The sequence below is a fragment of the Ammospiza caudacuta genome, chromosome 18 (assembly GCF_027887145.1).
Source record: "Ammospiza caudacuta isolate bAmmCau1 chromosome 18, bAmmCau1.pri, whole genome shotgun sequence".
In the NCBI taxonomy this organism is placed as follows: Eukaryota; Metazoa; Chordata; class Aves; order Passeriformes; family Passerellidae; genus Ammospiza; species Ammospiza caudacuta.
In genome coordinates, this window is record NC_080610.1 from 10,455,659 (window position 1) to 10,476,544 (window position 20,886).

The window sequence follows — 20,886 nt, forward strand, 5'->3', positions numbered from 1 at the left end:
ATTAAAGTAATGACAGCATAATCTCTTGAATAGAGGTTTGACTGAGAAAGCTTAAATCCTAGCCAGCATCTTTAGCTGCCTAAACAATGCAGGAAGCATGGTCTGTTGGATATGGGGCGGAGGGTGAGGACAGAACAAACACTAAACCTACACACATTCTTTCTTTTCCATTTCTCTTTCTTGCCAGAATGCTACACTGCCAACGGGGCTGACTACCGTGGCACTCAGAACCAGACCTCCCAGTATGCAGGGAAACCTTGTCTTTATTGGAATGAGACCTTTGAGCATCCTTACAATACTGTGAAATATCCCAATGGGGAGGGAGGGCTTGGAGAGCACAACTACTGCAGGTAAGAAATATCCCATTGCTTTAACATTGCCTCAACACCCAGTGTTACTGTAAGCAGTTGACAGAAAATTAGGAAATGTCCTTTTACACAGCTGAAGAATATCAGAACCATGGGTATCTAACACTTTTTGGTTTACCCTGTTATCAGTACCCTGAATCTATCAGCACGATTACCAGCATAATTTTTTCAACCCAGCTCCCACACTTTTTCAGTACAGTCTCTATCATGTCCAATTTATAAGGTGGCACAATGGAGAAAGACTATAGATTACTTAAATGAAAAGGTGGAGATAAAAAAAGATAATCCAAATTAGAAGGACACAGTGCAGTGAGTGTCTGCAGGAGTCTGGATGGTTTTTGTCCTCACACACAAGCCTGGTTCTGTTACACTTCCCAAGTTTTGTGTTAATGAAAGTTATGTAGTCACTAAAAATTCTAATTGAGTGATTTAGAGTTATTTGAATTCAGAAGCCCATCTGTCAGGGGTTACAATACCAGATTAAACCATGGATTAAGTGCATTAAAACATGCACTTTCCTTGCCTTCTAGAGAAAGTTCTCCATAGCTATGGATAGAACTTAGAACAAAACTTAAATAAGAACTTCAGAATTTAGGAGGCAAATCAGAACTTAAGTTCAGAGATGTTTAGGCACTGTTGGCTTTTTTTCAGCTGTCTCAGTAGGTATACTAATACAGAGCTGTGAAAAATACAGTGGCCACTGAATTCACTTTGATACTAGCAGAATCAAGAATGTAATTTTGATTGTTGCTGTGTGGCAATATTCTAGACAGGCTGTAGCTACAGGATCTTACTCTTGGCAGTCATTTCTGGCTAATATTTTGGTTAGTACAAAGCAAAACATGTACAAGCTGAGCAAAAACATGCATGAGAAACTGGATGTTTATCCAGATACTCAAAAAACACTTACTTGAGACTTGCTTTACTTAGCAAATGAGAACTTGGTAAATGCTACAGGAGCAAGAAGCCTATAATCTGATATGTAAACCTGAGAAATTACTTAATTACAAAAAAGAGCTTTTTTTACCTGAGTCTGCTAAGTATTAGATTATCCTCATTTTCTTCCTTATGCTGTTCCACTTTACCTAGGGATATTCTCACAGGTTTATGGAATGACAGTCCTAACTAATGGATGACTTTTAACTTCACATTCTCTCGAAAGAAAGTTTGGAAAGTCACTAGGAGTGCCAGAATATATGTATAGCAAATATTGCTGAGGCCTGTGATACAGCTGGTTTAGCTCTTTCTCTGACATTCATCTGCTTGATGACAATGGACAAGTGGATTTTCCCTTTTCTCAGGCAGCACATACCTCACAAGGCTTTTTTAAGGCATAGTACATGGCCTTGATATTTGATTTTGGGGACAACATTTGAATAATCAAATTTTACACTTGAATATTAATCAGAAGCATGTTGCCTCTCCATGGGTGGTCCTTACTTGGAACACTTTGTTTACTGCAAGACACCCTGTTAAGATGGAAATGCCTCACTCACTTCAACCATAACAAAATTATGAGGACTGAAATTTTGGGAGATTTTAAAAGACAGAGAGTTGTTTTCTAACTGCCATGCACTTCTGAGGTTGAAGACAAAGATTTCTAAAGACATTCATCACGCTTTTCTCCAATTTCCTCACATTTTTAAGGCATTTCTATGCAGAGTGCCATTCTCATGATTGAATTCCTGACATACGGTTTCTGTCATGAAGATGTAACTGCAAAAATTCCTGTAACTCTGGCAACAAGGGGAAATGGGTTAGTTCAAGTACAAGCTTCACTTGGTTTTAGTCTTCTACTTTTTTTAGCTACTGAAGGCTCTTGCATTGCACCTAAATTCCTAGCATAGCTAGTCTTGGACTTTCCTGGTGCACTGCCTCTACTAATCTGTTTGAAAGCCTAACTAGCAACATTGTAGGTATCTGAACTGCACTCATCTCACCAGTTGTTTCCAGCAGTCTGCTATTTGACTAAAAAACATCCACAGAATTTCTAAAATTGGATCTCCCACAAAAGAGTTGTTAATAGGCATAAATGACAACATACAGCTGGACTGACACTTCAGTACAGCTGTGTCATTTATAGAATTCATGCCAAAGCACACGATAAAAAGATTGCAACTGGTCCTAGTTAAAAGAAAAAGTCATATTTTAACCTGACTGTCCAAAATAAGAAATTATTATCTTAAATAGATCTTTGCAATGTGAGTAGCCTTTCACAGTGTAGATAGAAAAAACTTTAAATAACCTAGCGACTAATTAGTTATGCATTTGTAAGTGGTGCTACACAATAGCAAATAATTATAAAAATAGTGATCATCATCATCATGGACACATAAGGAATTAACCATCAATATAAAGAGATCACTGGAATGGATTTAGTTAGTCTTATTGAAAGGGAAGAAAAAAAAAAAAAAATCAATCTTTTCCAGAAGCCTTTATCACCTAAGTGTTTTTGTCACCATACACACAGAAAGTTGGAGTCTTTTGTACCAAGGCAGAAAATCAGTTTATGAGTCTATGCAACGTGTACACAGGATGTGGGACAGCAAATCTTCCTCTCTGTCAGTACTGACCAGAAACAGCTCTGCACCTTTTAACCTTAGAGTAAAACAAAGCTACATTTTAGACATTACTAGCACCTTATGCTTGATGAATACTGTAATAACCAAAGCTATCTGAATATTCTGGTAATGCAAAACGTTGCATTTTTTGGTAGGTACTACAGCAAAAATAGTAATGCCATTGAAGGTTAATAAGATTGACCTTTTTTTGTGTGATTTTAGGAAAAAAAAAAGATAAATTTCAATGACTATTTCTCTCTTTCAGAAACCCTGACGGGGATGTCAGCCCATGGTGCTATATTGCAGAACATGAAGATGGAATATACTGGAAGTACTGTGAGATCCCATCCTGCCGAAGTAAGAGCACCCTGCAGAATTTTTAGGCCTCCATCTCAGCTGAGCAGAGATTGGCAGTTCCACAACAGTGGGTAGTGATTTCCAAACACAAATTAGGATAAGGCAAAACAGCTTCTTTTCATTTGCAGACTAAGCTGTATTTAAAAATTTAAAGGTTTCTTAGAGTTAATGACAAGCTTACTGAATTCTTCCTCCACTGTTATTCTTTTCATCTTACCTCAGAATTACTGGATTATATTATTTACAAACAATACTGTATGACAGGGAATCACACAAAACTTGTGAAGTACTGCTAGTTCTTTGAATCCATAGATAATTATTTTATTAAAGTCTAGAGGCCAAAAAAAGAAAGTTTTTACAAGGTATATATGTGTCCATTCATTGCAATTAGCTTATGAAATAAATTACATTAGTTTAATGTGTATAGAGCATCATACACAGAACTGCTTGGAGGAAACATGAAAATATGAGGGGACACAGTGAAAAGGTGTCTGTGTGCTATATGGGAGCTCTGGAGTAGAATTATGTCTCTGGCAGGTGCAGATAGTTAACATTGCTGTGAAACCACAACTTGGACTTAGTTTGATTTTTTTTTTTAAATCAGATCACTTACAAGCTACTCACATGAAGCTTTTTTCCAGAATTGAATTTTTTTAATGTATTCTACTTTTTACCATGTCCACAATGTCATGATTTGTTTTTCTTCCAAAATTCTCTTTCCCAAATCACATTGTTTAAAATATGCCCAAATACTAAGAAGATATTCTAGTCTTGCATGTTACCAAGCAACCATGGCTACACATTTTAATAAGTCTAATCATTAATGACTTCACTTGCTTTCCTAACTTCTTTTGTGCAAGCACCCTCTGTTTCTGAGGCATAACTTAGGTCTTCACTGCTAAGCAGAGCAGGTGCCCATATGTGGACACACATTTGATTAGAAGTAGTATATTTCTTACTTGAAGTTAAGAAAACAAAGCCAGACAAGAAAACCGGAGCTAAAGTGATTTTTTTTTTTATTTTGCTCATAGCTTTGTTGTTTTGGGGTTTTTATGAATGTGAGTGACTCACATCTTCATGCTAGGCAAACAAATAGATGAGTGTGACCTTAAGACAGATGGCTTTTACCTAGACTTAAATACAGATTAAGGAGTCTAATTTAAATAACACAAAATCATTCAACACTCTGATATTCATTGTTCAGAGGACATCTTACTTATTTTATTAATATATAAGGTATGATTTAAGAAACTTGACCCTCCTAATTAAGAAATTTAACTTGGTCTAAAATGAAAGAATTTGCATTTTCTTTAAAGACCACAGATGTTAACAAATTATCTGGATATGGCACCAGGAAAAAAGCTGAAAGACAAATTCTCTCCACTCCATTTGTTCCACACAAAGGATCCTTTTAAAACCAGCCTTGCTCATTTTCTCTGTGGTGGGGAGCAGAGGATTTAAACTTGGACACTTACTTGCACAGATAATCCAGACTTACATTTACAAAATGTCCTTTTGACCAGTAGCAGCTGCTTCAAGCATTGCACTGAAACTCGATACTAGAAAAAGGAATTGCAGCAATTTAGAGCAAACTGTACATTGCAAGCCCATCCAAATCTTAATACAAACCTCATGGTTTATGAAGCTGTGTAAAAAAATCTTTTATTCTTCACAAGACTTTCTGTTTTCAGTAAGCATGATGCTAAGTCATAGGACCATCAAAACTATCTTGTGAAGTGTACAAATGAAATGCAAAGTCAGTTTTTGAATGCAAAACTTGACTTTTTTGATGGGGCAAGAAAGAAATTGTTTAAAAAAAAACTATTTGAAACTTTTTAGAGAAAAATTTCTTATATAAGCTTCTTTTCCTTAATGATATTTACTACTAGAAAATTATCTGGAACATAAGTTACCTATTAACTGTGCCCACATAATACCATGGCAGTGCCAACAACATGAAGCATCTTGATTGCCTAGAGAGATTTGCATGCAATGATTCATCTGAACAATAATTAAGAATCTACAGTTAAAAATTTTTCATTATGGTGATGAATTCACATGATTATCTCACGTGTCTCATTCCCTAATATTTACACATAACACTACATGTTAGTGTTCAGTCAGAAATGTGTTCTGATAATCTGCATGGGTAATGTACAGAATTTAGCAGTGTTAGATGAAGATGGATGAGCACAATCACAGAAGACAGTGGTGGTTACTCCAGGAGGAGCTTTGTCTTCCCCTTTCTTCCTCTCTCCTTTTTCATGTCTGCTAAGCAGACTAGGATGGACAGAAACAAAATAAAAGGCAAGGCTGCAGCTCTGAGTGCTGAGAGAACATGTGCATCTCACATGGAACATTCAGACCTGAATGCTTCAGATGGTTTGTTTGCAGTGCTGCAGCTATTCCTGACTTTTTTGCTCTCCTTGTTAATGAGGTTAGGTTTAAGTTCAAAGGAAATAACTTACACTTCCAAAATGTGAAAGAAAGAAAGTCTTGCTACACCACTTAACTACATCTTTATGTTTATGACTCACATGACTCTCTCCTCATAAACAGATTTCATTACTGGAATCATATTTCCAGTGTGCATGTATGTAATGCAATAAATTTGACTGAAATATGGAGGAGGTGTTAAATGGCAGGGCCAGGTAAGTGACACAGATCTGTATGGAACACAGGAACAAGGACAGCTCAAACACTTTGTGCTTGTGCAAAAAGCTGGGAGGCTCTTCAAAGACAGCTACATTAGCATAGCTGGAACATGGTTTTGAGCTCAAAAGGATTAATCCCATATTTTAATACATTGAATATGTGCCTCAACATGTAAAATGAAGAAACTGTGGTGTTTGCCAAGAACTCATTAAGTCAAATGCTGCTTAAAAGAAAAATAATATGCTTGTGCAAAAAAAGGTGACCTTTTAAGCAGAAGAGGACAAATAGATACAAATGGGTGAAGACAATGTAACAGTGAAACATCACTGGTGAGCATGAACAGTAATTGCAGAACACTGACTGCCTCACTTTTTTGCCAAGTTTCTTCAGCAGGCTCAATATTAAGAGCAAAGAATGTTAAAATACTGCTGGGACACCAGAGACTTATTAGCCTTAGGATGTACACTTGATTTAGTTAAAAAATTTAAGAAGTTTTCAAATTACTCAGGTTTCTTTGCATACTGAAGTACTAATCCTCTGGAGCCAAGGTTGAAAGGTCTCACTAATAAAGCTACTTTAAAAAAAAAAAAATTAAATTCCCAGGTCTCTTAGGAAATGAGCTAGGTTGGATAACTAGGAAGCTTTTTCAGGGCTGTGAAATCATGCACAATACAAAAAAGAATGAGCTCTCTCATGAGTTATCTGCCCAGCTGTACTCAGCTGGGGTGGGGCTGCAAGTGGGGATTTCCAAAGGTATGTTAAATCAGGCTGTAACTTGAAGTCTCAGTACTTATATGAATGTTGCTGCAGGGCATATCAAAGCCATAACTCCATGCAAGTATTTATAATTGAAATTGTATTCTTAGAGAACAAAATTAATTTCTGAACAGTATTTCAAGCAACGTTATGTCATTATTTATAATAAGTTTACTGGGTACTCTAATAGCCAATGACTGCATAAATAAAACACTCATACAGGTCTCTGAGCACATCATGTCAAACAGAGCTGTGGCAGTTAGGTGGACAAAAAGAATCCATGTCCATCTGGCACAAGAATAAAACTTAACATGGAGCTAGTAACAGATTTAATTTCAAGCATGTGAATAGATATGACAAGTGGGCATGGGATAATTTTCTGCCATTATCCCAGCACTGTATTGTACTCCACATCCTCTCCGCGGGGTGGTCATGGCTAAATTCCAATGCTTTGATGAAAAGTGCAAAACCAAAAAAAAAAACCAGAGCACTGAAGGGAGAAAACTCTGATCTCCCATAGTGACCAAGGAGCCTTGAAACAACATATTAATGTAAATAGATGGGTTGTTTTCTTAAAGTAACATTGCTCATTTTTAATCTCTTTGTATGATGATTCAGATTAATATCAGAATTCAAGTTTCAAATATTAGGAAATTCCCCTATATTAGTCCCTCCCACAAAACTTGCCAAACTCCATTCTAAAACTGTTTAGGTTCCCTCCCTCAAATATCCTGTTTTCAAAACTTCCAGAATGTCACGTTTGGAAGGTCAGACAGAAATCAAACAGTTTAATTTACATTTCCAGAATATGCATGCCAGTAGCAAAAAAAAAAACCCCAAAAAACAAACCACACAACCCCCCTGAACCCACTTAATGCCTTGAGTTTTTTAAATTGCCTCTTTCAGGAAAAATGAACAAAGTATTTATCTTGTATATTTTACTGCAGCTTACTGAAACCAGCTAGACAGTCTTACAGGTATATTGCTGAGATGATATGATACTCTTTTTGTCCCATCACTCATCCCTGGGTGTGTTTGGAAAATATGACAAGAATCATGCAGAGCATGAGTAACAAGGAGTAATAAGGAGTTCCATAGGGCAACACTGAGCCCAGGACATAGAGAGAGCTGCTCAGTGACCAGGTAGTGCATGACATGGTCTGGGCTGTGTACAGGCACTCTAGAATGACTGTTTTGTGTCACTCTTGCCAGTGCCAGGGAATCTGGGCTGTTACAAGGACCATGGGGAGCCACCACCCCTGACTGGCACCAGTGAGACCTCCAACAAGCTCACCATCCAGACGTGCATCAGCTCCTGCCGCAGCCAGCAGTTCAAGGTGATTTCCTTCACATCCATTTACAAAATGCTTTCAAAGACAAAAATGGCAACATGCCTAGAGGTCTCTGTTGTATTTCTCCTCTTCCCCGTTTTTTTTTTAACCTTTGGGAGGTCTTCCCAAAGGTGAAAGGTTGGACTTCCACCCCGCTGATCAAGCCCTCTCTCTGCATCCAGAGGAATCTGGACAAATGGCCAATGAATAACACCAGGGGAAAATGTGGTTGCTGACTGCCATTATGTCAGGGTGCCCTCCATTCCATCTTTCCCCCAGTCTTAAGTAGCATCCTGACAGCCCAAACAAAAACAGCCTGTGGTGGTTCCTCTGAGTAATCATACTTCTCCAAAACACACATTTTCTGCTGCCAGCTTTCTTGCTCAGACAACCTCCCGCTGTCAATCCTTCAAATGCTATTCCTCCCTTCCTTATGCATCTTTGTTGTCAAAGTTTGCAGGCATGGAATCAGGTTATGCTTGCTTCTGTGGAAATAATCCTGACTACTGGAGATACGGGGAGGCAGCCAGCACGGAATGCAACAGTGTTTGCTTTGGAGACCACACTCAGCCCTGCGGTGGGGATGGCAGAGTCATTCTCTTTGACAGTAAGTATTGAAGCAGGCTGAGCTTTTCCCAAAGGAGAGGCCTCACATGTTCAGCAAATTAGGGAAAAGGCTCAAAACAAAGAGAACTGTTGCACAGCAAAACGCCTCCATTCGGTATAAATGAAAGCTGCTTTCCATTTCTGCCTAAAATTCTCATCCATTAATAATGTGAAATAGCTCTTCTAAGAAATTATGCTTACTCATGCTCCAGAGGTTCTTTCACTTTCCTCACAAGTGGTACTAAGTCAGCTGTCAGAAACTCCCTTAGTATTAATCTTCATGGAGAGTAAAAATTTGTATGTGCACGTATGGATATGCACTGTCAGTTGGTGGCATTTGAGTTCTCTCTGGATTCACTGGGGTTTAAGTTTTCAATTTCCTACAGCTGTGAAGCAATGCCAGTCATTAAGCAGTGAGAGTTAATAGTCACTAATCCACTTTCCTGCCTGCCTGGTTTAGAGTAGAAGCCCCTGAATCAGTGATTTATCTTTCATCCCATTTCTGCAGGGATGCAGGAGAGGGTACCTGGTTACACACAGGGACAAAGGAAAGTTGCAGTGTTCAAGACTGATGCATAGGTCAGAGTAATGAGGCATAAGTATTCCAAGAAAAGGCAACAAAAGCTGTGCTGAGGGAGGGAAAGAGCAGCTGCAGAGAGTGCATCCTGCTGGCCTAGCCAACCTGTACCTTCAAGTCACATTTAAGTATTAGAATCTACAGGGTGCTAAAGCTTTGCAAAATTAATGTATTACTTCTTTTTTTCTTCCCATTTTCCCCCTTTTCTCTTCTTTTCACAGCCCTTATTGGTGCCTGTGGAGGAAATTACACTTCTGCTACAGCTGTGATCTATTCCCCAGATTTTCCTGACACATATGGCACAGGCAAAGTCTGTTATTGGACCATACAAGTTCCAGGAGCATCCCAAATCCACTTCACCTTTGTCCTTTTTGAAATCAAAGATGCTACAGATATGGTGGAATTGCTGGATGGTTACACCTACCACGTTCTGGCTCGTTTCAATGGCAAGAACAAGCCTCCTCACACCTTTAACATCTCTTTGGATTTTGTCATTCTGTACTTTTTCTCAGATGACATCAATCAAGCCCAGGGATTTGCTATCAGGTATAGAGGTAAGAGGCTACCTTTGCTGTTTCTACCTTTCAGTGAAGCATTTAATTCCCACAGGAGATTTCTCAAGTGGCAATTAAAGAATAAATATTTCAGCTCTTATCTAACAGGTGTTTCATCTCTCTTGTTGCCACTACTCACTGGGTGAAAATTTCACCAAAATTTCTCTCAGTTTAGAACATTCCAGTCAGCTACATCATAAATAGAAAAATACAGGTTTTCAAAACCTGCACTTTGCTATTTATTTCATAATTTTAAAATTCAATTCTATACCTTCATGTTAAAACAGATTGAAAAATGACAAAGGAAAACAAAACAAGCAATAATCCATCTGCATGTTGGTTTATCTTGGCTCCTCCCAACAGTTTCTCTCTCTCCATCATGAGAAAATGTCCTTGAGTTGTACCTACTGTTATGATGAACAGCCAGCTTCCAGAAAAATTCTGAGAACCCCAGCCTGATGAAGTACAGGCTTTTTTAGGAATCAGATATGATTTGATTATTTGAGTTCTCTTATGTAAACCAGAGAGCAGCATGTCTGCTTATAAGCACAAAATAAAGTCCAATTACACCTGTTAAGAGATTGTTTATTATTGTAATCACCCTCCTGTGTTTTCAGCTGTGAAGGACAATGTGCACCAAAACAAGATCCCAGTGAATCACACCCTTCCAGAGAGGACAAATGAGCAAGCAAATCTCAGCATCAATGCAGCCCGGTCATCAAAGATACTCTATGTCATCACAACCAGCCCAAGCCATCCAACCAGCTCCATGCCTGGTAATGACACCATAAAATGTGGAAATGGGAAAAAAACATTTTGCCAAAGTAAAATCTGGAGTCACTATTTCCTCTGCTGCCTCCTCCATGTTAGCAGATGCACTGTGCATCTTACTAAAAAATGAATTTTCATTCTGCCTAATTAGCACTAACTGGGATTCTCTCATTACATTTCAAAACACTTCTCAGCCTCAGTCAGAAATAGTGTGAAGATGGTGAGTTCTTGAGAATGAAAGCATCTCAAAATACATGAGTCAGAGCAGCCTCCTTACTGCAGTCAGCTTTAGTGACCTGCATGCACAGAAGGGCACAAGTTGCTGAAAAAAGAGCAAACTTTACTTGTAGAGTCTAGAATAGCTTGAATGCTGGTTGCATCCCTGTTACCCCAATTAACAAAAGCCTCATCAACAATACAAAGGGGACTAGACAAGTTAATGGGTGTAGGGGAGGGCTCACTGAGAACTGTCATGTGTTTAGAACTCAGCTTCAGGACATTACTGAATTCAGGAAATTACCGAGCTGTGAATAATTGAAGGCTGGAAATGCACTCTTGGTGAATATCACTATTATTCTCTGTTGTTAAATCGCTCTTTTATGTATCATTGGAGCTGGGCCCTCAATTCCACAGTCCTGGAGCTGCATCCCAAACCTGGAACAGAAGCTGCACACCCAAACCAGCCAAGGTGCAGAACCTGCCCAGGAATAGTCTGGGACCAGCCCCAGCCTAATGCTGACTTACCACAGTTACACCTAAGCTGCCTTAGTGTGAAACTGCCCAGGAACACCAACAGAAACTGCACCCTTGGGTTTTATACAGTTCCAAAAATACTGATCAAATCATCATGTACAGGCAGTGCTTTGAGGAAGGGGCAGTGGGTGGAAGGGAACTTCTGCTTCCTTTCCTAGATAATTTTACTAGCATATGCTTTGAATTTTGCCAGCTTTCAGTTTTATTGGGAGGAGTTCTGCAAGGGAAAAGAGCAGTTCTGACTGAAAGTTGTATGGTTTGTGCCAGTCTGCAGAAACTACTTGCAGGTTTAAGGCATTGTCAAATTCCAGATTTGAATAAAGGATCACAAAGCTGTTTGTTCCTTTCATGCAATATTCTTACTGTAAAAACTGTAAATAAATGAACGTACTGAGAGTTCTCCCTGTTCTCTTTTGCAGAATGGACAATATACAGCCTCACAGCACTGCTCATCCTAAGTGCTACAGCCATAATTGCAAAGATACTTCTGCATGTTACCATGAGGTGAGTGTGCTGCAAAACCAACCTCAGAGAACCAAGATCTCAGCTCTGAACCAAACCTGGGGCTCCCCTCTGCCTTCCAATTGTCAGATTGGCCCTATTCCAAACCAAGTTAGTTATTACATATTTGTATTCTCATTGAAGATCCTAAATAAGGACATTTTTTAACTTTCCAGCCTGTTAGGATAGCATTTGCTACTAGACTGTCTCTTCTGCTCTTGATTTGACAAGATTTGTACTTTAGGAGGAAGGAGGAAAACGTTATCAGACATCCAGGTTTGGTGAGAAGAGGTCAAATTGTGATAATGCTTTGCAGGGAAAAAACTAAAACCTCTACACTCCTACCAAGTAAATTTTGGGTCCTCTAGATGGACACTCACTGAAATAAATGATGGGTGAGTTATCAACAAATCAAAATGTTGAATATTCTATTTACATAGTACAAACATGCTTAAAAATATACAAGGAAATTAATTTGCATTAATAGCAACTATAATAATAACAACAACTCCAGTCTGTAGAGCCCTCTTAGCTTAATGTCAGTGCTGTCAAAAGGATACTTAATTTTTCATTTGATCAAGCCAACCAAGAAACACTCCAAAAACATGCATTTTGCACAGCAGGTAGAAAGAAGTGTCACAGATGCAGTGTGAGCACTCCCAGTGCAGACACATTGATAACCACAGCTACCCAAGCACTTCACACAAGAGTGAATTCACTCTTGTTTCCTAGGTCCCACCAGATTCCAGCTGCAGCTGAGACAGAGGATTGCAGTGATGTCACTACTGCTGGTGAGATCTGGAGTATATTTTACCAACCATCCACATCAATTTCCATCTTCAAGAAAAAGCTTCGAAATCAGCAAGATGATTGCAACCCACTGGTGGGAGACTGAGCTGACTTATCTTGAAAGAATTGATCTCCTTCAAATCCAGGTGACTTGAGATTAATCTTCCTTTTTTTCCTCCCAACCTCATACCTGTTTTCCAAAAAGTCCATTTCCAAAGGCCTTTGAGTGACTTGGCCTCTCTGCTGTTCTCTTGGATCTAGCAGTGACAACGGATTTAATTGCAGCAATAATTCTGAAATACCTGGTGCTCCTCAAGTCTGCAGTGCTGTTAATTACTGCCTTTAAAACATTGCACTTAAAGTAGATGTAAAAACTTGTAAAATTCAACATGTCCTGTACCCCTGCCCAAGGTAACTGAAGGGGTTTTTACAGGTTGAGGATTTCTTGTGTCCCCCTTGCCTGTGCCACTGTATTAGATCAGGCTACTTGAGTCCTCTTATTCTCAAGCTGAAGACAGAGGTGGGTACTGCTGACCTTGATGTAAACACATCTCAATGGTATTGTACAGGAGAATGGGAATCAAAGACTGGAAAAATTATCAGCCTGGTTGCTCAGTGCTGTGCTCTTTCTGCATGTTCTGTTTCTGTGTCTACAAGAAGAGATGCAAACATAAAAAAATCAAATTCAGGATGCCTCTATAACAAGACTCAGCTACAAATATTCATTTTGGTTGACTAGAGCTCACCAGGTCAAGGCCTGCAAGAGCATTGAAGCCTTTTAAATGACTCTGTCTGACCCATCATTCACTGATGTTTATGATAATTTTGTTCATATTCACAGTGATCCTTTAAAAAATTAATTATACTCCAGCCGGAGAGCCAGGATTCATCCTGGATATAAGCTTAGGGCTTCTTAAAGGATTGTCCAAAGATAATCCACTGAATTTTTATCAGTGAGGCTGACTAACCAGTTTTTGCTCTGAAGTCACATGCATTGATCTCAGCAGCCCAAACATTTTACAAAGTTGTAGACTCAGATGACCAGCTCCCCTGGGCCAGGCTGTGCAGCTGAGCATGCACAAAACAGCTGCCTGGACACTCACCTGGGAGGAGAAGTGTCTCCTTGCCTGCAGCACTAAAACTGAGCTGAATTTTTAAGGTAATTGCCTTACTTGTCAAAGAACTGAAACATCAGTGGGGTTCTGATCTGTGAACTATTTTCTTTGATTGCAACAGACAGCATTAACTATTTCTGCTCTTTGGTGGACTGGCTGTCCATCCACAACACTCAGATTTCTCATCCCACCACCACAAGTGGGAAACAAGTGATTCCAAGGGATCAGCAGTGAGTCTTTCTGCCTCAGCAAGTTCAGACCAGCAAGATATTTAGGAAAAATTGTCAATGCAAATGTCAGATAAATTGACTGCAAAAGTTTACAGTGGGCAGCTCCTTAAACTCAGAGAAGGTTCACTGAGAACCATTAAACTACACTTATTCTGGTTAAGTTTGAACATTAATTCTGGTTAAGTTTGAACATATACCAACGGTCTGCATATACCAGATGTGCAGTCAGAAAACATCTATTAAGTGCACGTACAAAAGGTAATTAAGAAAAGTAAGAAAATTGTCACCGAGTTTAAATTCATTCCAGAATCTGTCCTTATGTTTTTTAACATATAACTCCCTCCTTTTTGTGAGAACTACAGATTTCACTGAAAAATCAGGGCATCAAACAATTAAGCAGATTTCACTTAAGCACAAGTGAAATCTTGTGCCTTACCACTGCAGATCTGGTCTTTTACCTGAACTGAATTCAATCCAGCTTGATTTATGCACCACAGATGAGTGCTAGACACAGCTGAGCAACATCACAATGCATGCTTAAAAGAAGCCAGACTTTACTAAGCCAGCAATTATGGAATTGTTTATATAAAAAATGGAACAGCATGGGAACATCTAGTACTTTCTTGCATGAGCTGCTGGAAAGAATACAGGAAAATATAATTACAGTATTAGCTAAAATGAAGACAGGACAAGTTGTAAAAGCTGTGCTGGTTCTCTCTGACGTGTCACCACGTTGGACCAAAAACCATTGTCTGTCTCAGACCCAACACAAGTTCTGAAATTGCCTTTTTTAAAGCTGAGGTTTTGCATCATGCTGTGTGGAAAAGAGTTCACCTCAGAGATTCAGAGCAAAACAAAGTAGGTTGGTTCCTAAGCATCCTTAATTTGGTGCACTAACAGGAAACCAGGCAGGGAGAATCACAGTGTGCTGCCAGATCCTCAGGAGCTGTTACAGGCACACAGTGCTTATCACAAAGTGATGAAGCTTTGCTTGCCTTATCAAAGGCAAGTTAAACATTTTGCCAGAGAGACTTTAATAAAGCAGTTACCTAATGGTGATAAACTGAAAAAACATCAGGAACACCCAGTGACTGATGTACACCTATTGCAGAAAGAAAAAATACAGAATGCTACACATCTCTTCATTAGTGAAGAATTTAATTTCACTATAATATTACAGAAAATATTACAAATAGCAACAAAGACTGACACTACTAATGCAAAATCTACAGAATTTAAGAAATGAGACTTTTGCATTGCTCCCTTAGCTCCTTAAATATTTTTTAAATAAAATTGTATTTCATGGGACTTTTGTGGGGAGCAGTAATCAAATTTATGTACTAAGTCCCATAAAACCAGCACTTACAGCAGATTAACTGGTCATGGCAACAATAAACAGGACTAGCATTAGACAGTGCATGGGTAATTCACTGATAAAAACATAGAAGAAATTATGTTCCCCCACACAGAATTTTTCAGATTGGCTGATTCTAGATCCTGCTAGTGCTAGCAAACAGAGCAATGGATGGAAATTCATGGACAGGGTCCCTTAAATAGCACTTATTACTTTCCAGGGCTGAGGCCATGAAGAGCAGGTAGATCTCCAGTGTGGATTTTTCCAAATGTGTAGGGCCACTCACGCTGCTAGTGCAGACACTTCAGGGTGTGGTGATTTATGGCCAAGAGATGTGGTACCCATGAACACAGCAGGTTCTGATCTTTGCTGTAAGGGTTTGGGGAAGAAAGAAGCAAAAAGTGTGACCATGCACAAGTGTTGTAAACCCACAAAGGAAATGCCCCTACTGCACAGGCAGCTGAGAGCTGACACCTCAGCACGGTGGTGTCTGCCCCATGTTCTCCAGCAAATTGAGAATAACTGCAGAAGAATTTGTTTGGAATTGCATTGAACAGCCTCTGAGCTGCTGCCTAGCAGTCCCCTCAGGAGGCTGGACAGGCTGCAAAGGTGACACTGGTACAATGTCAGAGGCAATGTCAAAATCCTAATGAGGAGCTGCCTCCTCCCTCATAGGGATTTCAGCTCCTGCTCTGGCCCACTGCTCACTCTCGTGTTGGCGTGACCAGCTGTGTAGTGGTGCAATAAACTGATCAGGTCAAAAACTGCCATGGCTTTTTCTTCCCTGAGTTCCTTTTCACAGAGCTGAGCTCTCTGCCCTTGCCCCTGGCTGGTGGCACAGGGAGATGAGCTCAGAGCTCCCCGAGTGCACACGGGGCAGACAGTGAGCCATGGGGCAAGGGCAGATGTGTGCCCCAGGGACAATGAGCGCTTCTGCTGGAGCTCCACAGCCATGGGTGAACCTGCTGCCCTCACCCTGCACCCAGCTACAGCTCCCTCCACTGTGTGTGCACCTCAGGTGGAAAGCAGCCAGCTAGACAAGTGCCTTCTCCTTCAAAATCTACATTTTAAACTAGTTTAGTTTATTGACTACATGATTTTATATGTATTTTTATCTTAATATTGTTATGTTGTGGGAAAATAGAGACTCTGTTATGTAAAAATGTGTGATGTGTTATCATAGTAATATATATATTTGTATATGTATAGGAAATGCATTATTTAATACAGCATATTATGCTTCTATCTTGCTAACATTTTATAGGAAGAAAAGATGTTAGTTTACACTCTGGGAAAAATAAATTTTCTATACACTGTAACCATAAGGGAAAAAAAATCAAAGCTACTTCTTTGGTGTATATGATAGAAAGACATTGAGAATAGGGGAACTCAGCCTCAGTTTTGTGACAGAATAGATGCTGATAAGAATTGCTGTAAGAAACATTTTCCTCCTTTGAATCTCACTTCTAGCCTGTAATTGTATTAGGCTGTTCATAAGAGTCTGCAAATTCATGTGCATACACTCTCTGGATGATTTTTACCATCAAACATGTAATCTGCTTTTGCAATCAAGCATCAACATAATCTTTAGGACTTGTTTCTGCCAGATTTTCTACAGCCAGGACAATGCTGAGGAAGTTTATCACATTGCTCATGCAGAAATCCAGTGGGATTGCAGAATTAAAGTCTGTGTATTCCAATCTCCCAGCAATAATATAAACAGGAGATTTTTATGGATAGTCCTGGAAACTGCACTGAATCTGCAGCCTGGATGACTACAGGTCAAACACATCAGCAGACACATGGCTGCCACTGAATGAGCATAAATAGCCATTCCACTTTCATCTTCTGCTTAATAAGCCCTCTCAGGCAGTGGGAAGGAACAGAATTTTCTAGTGCACCACTTTGCCTAAAGGAAGGGTGAACTACAAAAACAACTCCTGACAAAAACTCGTCCAACTGGTTCTTACTGCCCTGCAGCAGTATTTCACAATCTTCAAAAAAATACAGTTCACTGATAGTTTCACCTGAATATTGTTCTGGACACTAATGAACAATTCTGCTACCTTGAGAGTGAAAAATACAATTGCCTTCAGACCATACATTTTTTTTTAACAACACATCCCCACTGGACACACATTTCACGCCGCTCAGACTTTCCCAGATTTACTGAGCACCTGTGCTTTGGGATGAAATCTGGCATCATGAACTTCAGACTAAAGACATTTTGCTCCAAATCCAAAAGCTATCACATGAACCACATAAGGCTATCAAGAAACCAGAATAAATCAAATTTGAGGTGACTTGCTGCTGAAATATGCACTGTGTTTGTAACTGTTCACCCTGCATTCAGGAAATGGTTGTAAATAATAATTACGAAAAAATAAATACAGTGTATTTGTGCAGGAGGAGTTCGGTTAGGATGACTAAAGTGTATACAAGCATGAAATAAAGGAGGCAGAAACTGCTGCAGTGCACCAGCAGATTACAAGAGCACTGCCTGCTGTACATATTAGAAGAGAGTAATTAGAGCTGAAAATGATTACTTTACATATGAAGTATGATACTGCTCTGAGACACAATCTCTGAGGTAACAGCAAATTGAAAGTATTCAGTTTATGTGTTTTCAAACTCTTAAAAACTGTATAAATTCGTTCAGGGTTTGCTTTGCAATTGCAGCACTGTGTAATGCTGTTTCCACTTTCTTGCAAGATTCATCTTTTCTCTAATTAATTCCTCCTGGCCAAAATAATGCTGCATTTTAAGAAACCTTCAGCAACCTTTTATGTAAACAAGTGACAAATACCAAAACTGCCTCCTTTTCATGAAAACTCACTTTTCTTTTAGAAACACAATTGTCACAGGGGACTGGTCTCCCCTCACACAGAGAAGGTTACTCTGCTCTCCTTTCTTGCCATTCTGGTTATGAGACTCTGGCACTTTGGTTCTTTCTGGGAACTGTTCCCTTCTGTTTTCTTGCTTGTTTCCTAAGCAGCAGATTCATTCCCCACGAGGGAAATGTGTTCTTTATTCTGAAAGAGACACTTTTCTAAGAAGCATTTAAGTCACAGGAGCAGGGTGCTTTCACTGCAAGATAAAATATCTGGTTTCAGGTCTGCCATTGTCTCCCTGGCCAGAGAATTAGGCCAGGCTGTGCTCCACAGGGTATGGACATGGCCACCCTTTTAAGGGCATTTTTCTCTTCACTCTACCCAAGCAACAACAAACGTCACCTAACAGCTGCCATAGGATTTGACAGATGCACACGATATTGCAGATAGTGTTACACGAACACCAAGTGTTACAGTAATGTACAATCCACTAAGAATAATCTGCTGCTGCTTTTTATTTCCTACTTATCAAGGTTCTGTGGAGGCTCGTGGTATCACATTTTGTCACAAAGTTGTTCCTTAAGCATTGAACCTGAAAAGTAAAAAGAACCTCCCCCCCTTGCCAAGTATCCAAATGTTCATTGTGAACAGACAATATTTACATTTAGTCATTTTTAAAAAGCCACAACAAAGACTAGACAGAATTTCACACAGAGCTAGCACCACACACAAGTTCAGCCCTGCTGTTTCATGCAGACAGAACATGGGCTCACTGGTTATTCTGTGGGACAGTCACAGTTGGGACAGCCACAACACAGAGTGTCACCATACAACTTCAGAAGGCTTTCAGCATTTGCCCATACAGAGTAACACCTTACCTCATCAGAAGGCTTCAGGCATCTGCCCATACAGAATAAAATCCTGAAACTACAGAAGGCTTCAGGCATCTGCCCATGCAGAGTAACATCCTGTCCTTTCAGAAGGCTGCAGGCATCTGCCCTTTTGGTTCTTCAGCCCAACCTTTTATCCCCTCCTGTTGATGCATGGCACCTGTGTGCCCTCATTGTTCATGCACTGCACCTGTGTGCCCTCATTGTTCATGCACTGCACCTGTGTGCCCCTCATTGTTCATGCACTGCACCTGTGTGCCCCTCATGCTGATGCACTGCACCTGTGTGCCCTCCTGTTGATGCATGGCACCTGTGTGCCCTCATTGTTCATGCACTGCACCTGTGTGCCCTCATGCTGATGCATGGCACCTGTGTGCCCCTCATGCTGATGCAGTGCCCCTGTGTGCCCCCTGTTCCCTTTGGTGGTTGCTCAGTGCCCCTGGCACTCCATGGCTCGTTGTTTCAATGCTGCTCACCTGCTCCTCACAGCTGTGCCCATTGGGGATGGGGCTCAGCCACAGCCCCACTCCCAGTGACCCCAGACTGTGTCCCTACAGGGCACTGAGGGTGGTGGCATGTCCTGCTCCTAAAAGCACAATCACCTGGCAGTTTTCTTCAGAGCAGGGAACAAGAAAACAGAACACCAGCAGTAGGAATCAGGGGGGTGGAGGGAGGGAAGAGAAAGGAGATGCAGGTGTGACCTGTCAACATATGAGTTACCAGCCACCCACACATGGGAGCTTTATGCTATTTGTAAAATCAAGTGGTTTGTGAACTAATTTGAACTAAAGGCATATCTGTAGTCACTGGCAATTGCCCAGACTCTGCTCACTGAGCAAAAAAAGGGGCACATATTTTAATTGGGAAGCACCTGCTCCTGTTGCTCTTCCATTGCTGTGCCTGTCTCCCACACAGAGCAGGGTTTTCCATCACACCTGAGATCAGGATGGGAACGGGTCCTCAGGCTGTGAAGGGTCCCCTACAAAACAATACTCTTGAGCAGTCTGTCATGCCAAATGGAGTTATCACACATGAAACAAGGAGGGTTGGAGAGCAGTAAAGCTCATTTCTTGGCTGAATGCTGAGGTGACTGAGTTACAGTGCATTTGAACATGGATGAGAGATGGGGAAAGTCCAGGGGATTACCAGGTGGAAATCTCTGGGAGACGGAAGAAGCTGGAGAATCCTGGCAAAGGCTCTGTGAGTGTCTCACTGGATGGGAAATGAATAACACAGGCAGGTGAACAGGTGACACAGTAACACACATAAACACACATGTACATACACACATAGAGCCACACAGCCCAGGCTCCCCTCTTCTGGAGTCTGCATAAATATCTCTGATGAAATTGTGCTCTCTGCTGCCAAAACAAGCACCACAATATTGATTTCCACTAAAGCAGGACCAGTGATTCCATGATGCAGGGCAAGGACCTGGATCTTGGCTATTCAAGCCATGATTTACCCAGCTGTGCCCACCTGTATCATGCTCTCTCAAAACAATTTTATTTCAGGGCAATAAATCACAATAAATTACTTTTATCTGAAATTACAACAGAGTTCAGTTCCCCTGCAATGAGGAACAGGCAGGTTCCAAACATTAATGAGGATTTCTTTTAGCAGATGTGGAACTTCCCTGTGCCTGGGGGGCTCAGGGGCTTGTGTGACACCTACCCCACACTGCCCCCCAGTAACTGGATGCTGTGTAAAGGCATATAAATATCCAGCTGTCTGGTGTTTAAAAAAAAGGGAAAAACGTTGTTTATTAGAGTTCATCCCAGTATATCTAGGACTGTACTTTGAGAACAGTTATCTATGTCCTTTCCCCCAAAACAAGAAGGACAACTCCCACATGTATATGCAATAAAACTGTATTTTTTTGTGTGG

At 40.3% G+C, this 20,886-nt stretch overlaps 1 protein-coding gene across 2 annotated transcripts in view; it reads left to right on the forward strand.

Moving 5' to 3' along the window:
• The window catches only part of KREMEN1 (kringle containing transmembrane protein 1), a 30,285-nt gene extending 9,400 nt beyond the window's left edge, over positions 1-20,885 (forward strand). The window contains exons 2-10 of one of the 2 annotated variants that reach the window (XM_058816421.1): positions 188-350; positions 3,195-3,286; positions 7,910-8,034; positions 8,482-8,635; positions 9,433-9,765; positions 10,383-10,541; positions 11,709-11,793; positions 12,523-12,725; positions 13,013-20,885. In XM_058816421.1, the coding sequence (XP_058672404.1) occupies positions 188-350; positions 3,195-3,286; positions 7,910-8,034; positions 8,482-8,635; positions 9,433-9,765; positions 10,383-10,541; positions 11,709-11,793; positions 12,523-12,685 (1,274 nt within the window). In that variant the 3' untranslated portion in view covers positions 12,686-12,725; positions 13,013-20,885. Of the gene's footprint in view, positions 1-187; positions 351-3,194; positions 3,287-7,909; positions 8,035-8,481; positions 8,636-9,432; positions 9,766-10,382; positions 10,542-11,708; positions 11,794-12,522 lie in introns of both variants that reach the window. The other variant, XM_058816420.1, reaches the window with a different exon arrangement.
• Position 20,886: the final 1 nt, after the last annotated feature.